Source organism: Bubalus bubalis, chromosome 1, assembly GCF_019923935.1.
Source record: "Bubalus bubalis isolate 160015118507 breed Murrah chromosome 1, NDDB_SH_1, whole genome shotgun sequence".
Classification (NCBI taxonomy): Eukaryota; Metazoa; Chordata; class Mammalia; order Artiodactyla; family Bovidae; genus Bubalus; species Bubalus bubalis.
Window position 1 is genome coordinate 184292389 of NC_059157.1, and position 8554 is coordinate 184300942.

At 44.3% G+C, this 8554-nt stretch overlaps 1 protein-coding gene across 1 annotated transcript in view; it reads right to left on the bottom strand.

Moving 5' to 3' along the window:
• Positions 1-8017, bottom strand: part of BRWD1 (bromodomain and WD repeat domain containing 1) — a 124961-nt gene extending 116944 nt beyond the window's left edge. The window contains exons 1-4 of the mRNA XM_025291967.3: positions 7821-8017; positions 7651-7709; positions 7488-7517; positions 7278-7337 (exon numbers count right to left, since the gene is read on the bottom strand). Of these exons, the coding sequence (XP_025147752.1) occupies positions 7278-7337; positions 7488-7517; positions 7651-7709; positions 7821-7869 (198 nt within the window). The 5' untranslated portion in view covers positions 7870-8017. The remainder of the gene's footprint in view (positions 1-7277; positions 7338-7487; positions 7518-7650; positions 7710-7820) is intronic.
• Between the last annotated feature and the right edge of the window lie 537 nt (positions 8018-8554).

Sequence of the window (8554 nt, forward strand, 5' to 3'; positions counted from 1 at the left end):
CTTCATCAAACAAAAAGTAGGCAGCTGGAATATAAAACAGTACACGATCTTACGAAGTCTGGAAAGCTGGCAACTGGGCCATAAAGTATGACCTCCCAAGAATCTCACTAGGGCCCAAATTTCAAAATCGGCTGAAAAAGTCTTAATCCCACCCTCAAAAAATGTGAGCCAGTTATTAAATGAATACAATTAAAGTCACACAAAAGGTCAGAGATGATCAGATACAAATTAGATTGACCCAACCCCACACTAATAGTTTGGGGGGGGGGGGCAGGGGGTGAGAAGCACATCTTTTTTTTTTTTTTTTTTTTTTTTTTGACCACATCTGAAAGCATGTGGGATCTTAGTTCCCCAACCAGGGATCAAACTCTTGCCCTATGCAATGGAAACACAGACTCTTAACCACTGGACCACTAGGAAAGTCCAAGTTACCTTCTTTACGGAGACTGACTGACTAAACTACTCTTTTAATGTAAAAAGGCCCACTATACTTCAAAAGATAATGAAAAACACATCAAAACAAAACATGAGACCCAGGGTCAAGAGAGGGAGTGGCCAACAGCAGCAGACCTAGAGCTGGCCAAGATGTTGGAAAACGTTCAGCCATTATCTCCTCAAAATACTTACTCTGCCCCATGCTTCCATCCTTTCTACATGGGACTTTTAAGCTATTCATTGAACTACTTGATATCCTACAGGTTTAAGAAGCTCAGAGAACCTTAAAGTGCCAAAAAAATTCACCTAGGCACATGTGCTAGGCAGTTTCTGACATGGACTCCAATATCTCCACCTTCTGATACTCACAGACTTGTGAGTCCCCTCCCCATGAGTAGCTTATTTCTAACCAAAGAGCACTAACACTGGGTAACATACCCATTACTAGCTTACAAAAGAGTGTGACTTCTGTCTTGCCTGCAGGCTACCGCCTCGTCAGCTTTCATCTTCCGACAATGCAAGTTGCTAGGTTGGAGAGATTAGTATGGAGCTGAGGGCAGCCAAGAGCCAACCAGGAATCGAGTCAAGGCTCTCAGCCCAACAGTCAACTCTAGGGACTGAACCAGCCAAAAAACATGTGAATGTGGAAGCAGTTCCTTCCACAGTCAAGCTTTCAGTGCAAACGCCAGCTCTGGGCAACGCTTTGAGTGCAACCTTGAGAGACGAAGACAGAGGAGTCAGCTCAGTTGTGCCTGGATTTCTGACAAACTGTGAGACAGTAAATCTGTGGGAATTCCCTGGTGGTCCAGTGATTAAGACTCAGTGCTTCCAATGCAGGGGGCATGGGTTCCTTCCCTGGTTGGGCAAATAAGATCCCACATTCTGTGTGGCATGGCCAAATAGAAATAAATAAATAGATAAATAAATTAATAAATTTGTGCTGTTTTAATTCATTAAGTTTCAGATAATTTGTTATAGAGTGATAATGACTATAGTATATCACATAAACCTTCTGAAAATTAAAGACAAAATGAAAATCTTGAAAAGCAACCATAGCGAAAAAAAAAACATTATATTGGGACTTCCCCGGTGGTCCAGTGGTTAAGAATTCACCTTACAATGCAAGAGACACCGGCTCAAATGCCTCAAAGCAACTAAGCCCAGGTGTCACAACTAAGACTCAACACAGCCAAATTAATTAATTAAACACACACACACACACAACTTAAAAGAAGAAACAGTAAGACCGACGGCTTTTCAATACTAATGTGCTGAAAGAAAAAAAACAGAACTAAGCAACCAGAATTTCACAGCTTAAAAAAAAAATGCATTTAATAAAATCAAAACAAGTTTTCAAACCAAAAAGGAAAACTAAAATCATTGTCAACAAACTTTCATTAAAAGAAATATCAAAATAAGTTGTGGAGACCAAAGAAAAAAGTAGCACAGCCAAGGCTAAGTGGCTCAGACAGCAGCACCACTACCATAATTTGGCACTAAGCTAGAGAGACTGCCATTCTCCATCCTACTTTGTGGTCATCCATAAGGGTAAAAACCAAGTATCATAAGCCCACGTATTAGAGCTCACATAGACTGTATTTTGTTATTTCACAAAACACTACAAATATAAATTAGGTGAAGGGGAAGTCTACACAATATGACTTAAATGTCCCATCAATGTTATCACTCATAAATACTACTGATTACTACTGTGTGCCCAGCACAGCAAAATCATTTTTTTCAGTATTTTTACAACACTTTTTATTGTTATACAGATCAAAGAACTGAGGTAGAGATTAAATAACTCGCCTGAGATTACATGTGTCAAAGCTATGGTTTTTACAGTAGTCATGTATGGATGTGAGAGTTGGACCATAAAGAAAGCTGAGCACCGAAGAATTAATGCTTTCGAACTGTAGTGCTGAAGAAGACTCTTGAGAGTCCCTTGGACTGCAAGGAGATGAAGCCAGTCAATCCTAAAGGAAATCAACCCTGAACATTCATTGGAAGGACTGGTGCTGAAGCTCCAATACCTTGGCCACCTGATGCAAAGGGCCTACTCACTGGAAAAGATCATGATGCTGGCAAAGATTGAGGGCAGGAGAAAAAGCAGACAATAGAGGATGAAATGGTTGCATAGCATCACTCACTCAGTGGACAAGAACTTGAGCAAACTCCAGAAGACACTGGAGGACAGGGAAGGCTGGAATGTTGCAGTTCATGGGGTCGCAAAGAGTCAGACACAACTTAGCAAATGAACAAGAAAATGTAGTAAACTAGAAAGGCAGGATTACAGCCCAAATCTTTAACTTAACACTGTCCTATTGCTAGACTGCAGCTTATCACACTGTTATGATCATTAGGTATTCCCAAATGGTATCAATGAAATGCCTACAGAAGGACAGATCTCTACAGTCAAGTACAAAGAAAATGCAGAATCCATATGGGGAGGGGAAAAAAAGGCTGCACTCAGGATAAAGGGTCTTTAGAATCCACAATGAGCAAAAAAAAAAAAAAAAAAAAAGTAATGTGACTAGTTGCAATATAGATTTGGAATACATAGTTGTATCATTTTAGTTATTCATTTTTTGGCTGTTTGGCACAGCATACAGGATCTCAGTTGGAACCCGTGACCCCTGCAGTGGAAGCACAGAGTCTTAACCACTGCCAGGGAAGTCCTGGGAGTTTTGTTTCAAATGAGTAAATGGTCTTGCTATAAAAAAAAGAAAAAAGTTTCAACTTTAGACTCCAATAGAGTCTATCTGGCGGTGCACCTGAATTTCACATCTTGGGTTAGAATTTTCTAACATAACCTGAGTCCTCAATCCAGTAAAAAGCTCAAGATGGTTATACCACTCTCCCCTTGATTTGAAGAGTGAATTCGTAAACTGAGGAATGTTGACAAATAAGTAGAAGTGAAGAAAAGAAGCAGAGATATATTTTTACAAATCACAGTTATTCTGATATACTAACAAATGTTGTACTTACTGAACTATTTTTAATGTTTGAAAGAGTAAAAAATAATAATCTATGATAAATTTAAAATATATTTACAACACTTAAATTATTAGAAAGATTATGCTTAGATCTAAATGTGCCATATAGAGGCTTCTACAGATTAAAACCATCATTGTAAATATAGTGTGGAAATCCCTAAGGAAATTTAATTAAGTGGTGTTAATATTTTTTAAGTGGTGTGAAATATTTTAAGATTAAATTCGCATGACAAATCAAACACTAATCAGAATGTAAAAATAAATATACTGGTTTCTACATATTACTAGATTTATAAGATTTGTAAATGAACTTAAAGGTTTAAGAAAAATGACTACTTCCAATTCTAATAAACCAAATACTGATTTCAATACAAATAACTCTGTTCTCCTTACACAAAAGGTCTACTCAAACATGACCAAACAAATAAAAAACAGTGAATGATAATAAACCCCCTAATGATAGTCTACAATTTAAGAATCTTCATTTTTTTTCCCCTGCTTAAGGAAGAGACTGGCCTACAAAAATTAATCATGTCACTCAATTACAAAGTATACCAAATCTCTCTCTCCTTTTCAAATACACCCCTCCTTTACAAACCTTTCCAATTCTCATGCCCAATTCTATACTTCTATTTCATTCTTCCCCTTTCTTTACCACCAAAACTCATAAAAATTACATAAAAATTCACAGGCTCAACTGCTAATGCAGAGTTGGTATTGAGCGATAACTAGTTTCAATTTTCCTAAGAAAATACCAAAAATATTCTTGCTTCCAAAGCACAAGCTGGACTAATAGCACAGTCACAAGTCTAAGATAAACTGCAGCTGTGCAGACATTGATACTAGAATCACTTGAAAGGTTTTAAAATAATAGTGATGTGCAGTCAGTCCCACCACAAAGACTCTGATTTAAGTGGTCTGGGGCACAGCCTGGGCAGATTTTACAAAGCTTTCCAGATGGTTGTGATCCAAGAATCAGAACTACTGAGAAAAAGGAATAAACAACATACAGAAACAAACAACATTTATATGGAATCAGACAAAACCAAAATGTGAAATATTCTACAGAATAACTCAAGTATCTTCAGTAGATCTACAGCACGGGGGGGCGGGGGGGGGGGAACTATGCAAGATAGAAAGATTTAAGATCATTTCAGCATGACCCATGAACCTTGTCTGAAGCCCAATTCAAGGCAAATATTGAAAAAAATAGCAAACTGGTAATGAATTTATAATACAGAAACTCGTTACATTGTTATCATTTGTGTATATTTGAATGTGTCCCTGCTAAGTCGCTTCAGTCATGTCTGACTCTTTTTGAACCATAAGGACTGTAGCCTGCCAGGCTCCTCTGTCTGGGATTCTCCAGGCAAGAATACTGGAGCGGGTTGCCATGCCCTCCTCCAGGGGATCTTCCTGACCCAGGGCTCAAACCCACATTGGCAGGAGTGTTCTTCACCACTAGTGCCACCTGGAATACTTAAAAATATATATTTTTTAAGAGAAAAAGAGTTTGGAGAACTAGAAGCTACTCACATACCCCTGACAAAAGAATAATTCTCTACACAGAAAGCTCCCTGTCTACCACTTAGTGCTGGGAAAGGAGGCAGGAGGAAGGTAAAGGAGGCAGAGGCTCCTCACCAGACAAATCACCCAGGCAATGAGAAAGCATATGTTACAGCCACATCACAGGGCATATCACAGAGCAAGATTCCCAATACTTTAAAGCAGAATTTTATTATTTTTTTGGCCACACTGTGCAGCATATGAAGGATCTCAGATGAAGCACAGAGTTTTAACCACTGGACCACCAGGGAAGTCCTGAAAGCAGAATTTTAAGCAGTACTAACAGGAAAAGCCAAAAAATATATGAATCTATTTTTAATGTAACTTTCCCAGTAGTTATAGCATCATGCTTATTTCAAAATGTAAACAACTTTATCCTCAGTAACATAGCTGCACGTCTTATCAATAATGCTTTGCTGGGGAGAGGCGGTGGGCGAGGGTTAGATTGGAGGAAGTTTGGGGTTAGCAGATGCAAACTGGTACATACAGAATGGGTAAACAAGGTCCTACTGTATAGCACAGAGAACTATCTGTATTCTGCAAGAAGCCATAATGGAAAATAATATGAAAAGGAATGTATATATGTGTGTAACTGAGTCACTTTGCTGTACAGCAGTAATTAACACATTGTAATTCAACCATAGTTCACTAAAAAAAAAAATTTCAAAAATTATGTTTTTCTGCTTCACGGACACACTGTTTGCACCTAGTAACAGGAGTAAAACATCCTTTCAATATTCCCTTTAAGGTTCAAAATGTCAAACTCAAGAAAACATTAAAAACTCTGCCATGATGAAGAATTTTTACAACTCCCTTTCTTGAAAATACTTTGAGTTTGCTTCAAAAAACTCTAGAAGGGAAATATTAAAACTGGCAATTAAAATAGAATCTTTTGTTACATTCACCCAGCTTTAAGTGTCAACACTTAACTGTTCAGTATCTATCAAGCATAAAGACTCACAAACACGGAGAACAGACTTGTGGTTGCCAAAGAGGAGGTGGGAGTGGGGGAAGGACAGACCGGGAATTCGGGATTCACAGACGCAAACTGTTGTATCTGGGATGGATAAACAACAAGGTACTTCTGTACAGCACAGGGAACTATAATTAATATCCTGTGACAAACCGTAATGGAAAAGAATATGAAAAAGTATGTACGTATGCATAACAATCACTTTGCTGTACAGCAGAAATTATCTCAAAACTGTAAATTATGTTGTAAATTAACTATACTTCAACAAAGGTTTAAAAAAAACTTTTCATATATAGGTAACAAATCTATTTCTGTTCTTTTACATAATTTTAAAATGGTGATGTTATTCTATATTAACACCTACTTCTACTTGCAGTTGTTAGAACTACAGTAAAACATCACTCAGCTCTTTTTCTCTCAGCTGTTTTGCACGTACAAGTCGCTGAATATGCAACTAACGAAAATCCTTTGTCCTAAATACACAAGTCAGAAAAAAATTTTCCTGAGAAATATTTTATGTCACTAAGGACTAACAAGTGGCTCAAACCAAATCACATACTGTGAGAGCAACTAAAAAAGATAACAAAGTACAATGAAAAGAGAACTGTAATCCATGTTACTGGTGCTCCAGCAAGAGAAACTGCATCTTTAGGCCCTACATTTAAGTTATATACAGCAAAGAGCAATATTAAAAATTCATAAAAATAAGTTTCCTAAGGCACTACTCTACAAGTGTAGCACAGTTTAGAGCGGCAAAAGTACTGGAGGAGTGGTAGAGTCTCACAGCAGCAAGATTTTTATTACTCTGCTGAGGGAAAAAGAAAGAAAAACGTTCCAAGAGAGGAACATCTCTCCACCTTTGAGACATGATTTCTATTCCTAGGAACAAGTGGTTGGAGGATCTGGGAGGGGCAAATGGAGGAAGACCAATCAGAGGTCGAGTTACAAGTCGGGATCCGAAGCAACACAGATGAGAGCAGCTCGCTGACTGGGTGGCACGCCCCCGGCTCTCACCAGACGCACCGCACCTGGGGACCCACCCGGCCACAAACCGCGGCCACGGGGTCGCCCCCACCTACCCCCGCCGCCCCCGGGGCCGTTTCCTGCCCAAACAAACCAGCCACCCCAAAACAAAACAAAACCTACGGGGGGAAGTCCCGCCGTCCCCGTGGCTCCCCGGCCGCCTGCCCGCCCCCTCCGAGCGCCGCTCTGTCACTTCGTCCCTTCAGCGGGAGCCCCGAAAAGGGGGCGGGGAGGGGGGGGGCGGGCGCTGGGAAACATCGGGATGGAAATGTCAAAAGTCTCACCAATTCCTCGTAGCTCCTGTTGTGCTCGTTGCCCTCCCAGTCCAACCTCTTCGGCAGCAACTGCAAAGACCCGAGACGCACACGACTGACCACCGCGCAGGGCAGGAAGGGTGCGGGGGTGGGGGGCGGCGGGGCAGGGGCGGGGGAGCCGGGCGAGCGGCCCCCAGGCAGGGCCGGCGGGGGACGCGGAGGACGCCGCCAAGCACAGACCTGATACTGCTCCAGCTCCTGCACCAACACCTGCAGCCGAAGAGACGCGCAGTTAGGGGGGTGCCGCACCCCGGTCCACCCGACGCCCTCCTCCCCGCGACCCCGGGCGGCGGCGGGGCCCGGGCTCCCGGAGCGCGGCCACCGCCCGCGGGCCCGCACTCACCTGGGCGGCTCTCCGACATGGGCCGGCTGATAGGTACCGGGCGATGAGGAAGTACAGTTCTGCGGAGAAACGGGGAGACCAGTCAGGAGACGGGGAGACCGCGGCGGCGGGGAGGGGGCCGGGGCCCAGGCGGGGGCGCCGGGGGAGGGCGCGGGCGCCGCGCGTCTTACCCGACTCGATGAGAGGCACCGGGCGTCGGGCGGGCGAGGGCTCCGCCATGGCCGGGCGGGGGCCGGGGCGGGAGCGGGCAAGCAAAGCGTGTAGGCCGCGCCGAGGCCTGACCGGGCCGGCGTCCCTCTACCTCAGGCGCGCCGCCGCCGCCATGCCGTGCGCGCCGCCAGCGCTGACGCCTCCGCGAAGTAGTGCCCCCGTGGGAGAAAAAGTAGTTCCTCTGTGGGAGCCGCCTGCGACACGGGACGAACGACGTTTGGGCCCCGCCCGGAAGAGTGAGCCTGCCTCCTTCTCTGCCTCAGGGGACGCAGAGAGGAGGCTGTATGCGCCAGGAGTCGGGCCCCAGGGAGGCGGCGAGTGGGGGAGGGGCGCGCGCGTGGCTGGGATCCCTGCGCGCGGTGAAGCGGCAGCCGGCCATTGTGAGGCGGCGGCCGAGCTGCGCGGCTGGGCTGGCGCCGGGGGCGGAGGTCGGGCGGGGGCAGCGCCGGGGGCTAGGGTGGGGGTGGGGACAGGTTCCAGCTTTTCCAGCCAGAACTGAACTGCGAGACGCGGGGCCGCAGGGGCCCAGGAGGGGCGGCGGAGTCTCCGACTTCGGGCTGTCAGAAGAACATCACAGTCAACTGGGGCCAGTGCGTTTGCCCCCCGCGAAAGAACGCTGTCTTTGAGGACGCGAAACCCTTAAAACTGAAAAGCGTGCTAGCTGCAAAGAGTAGAACGCTGGCCCGAGAAGCTT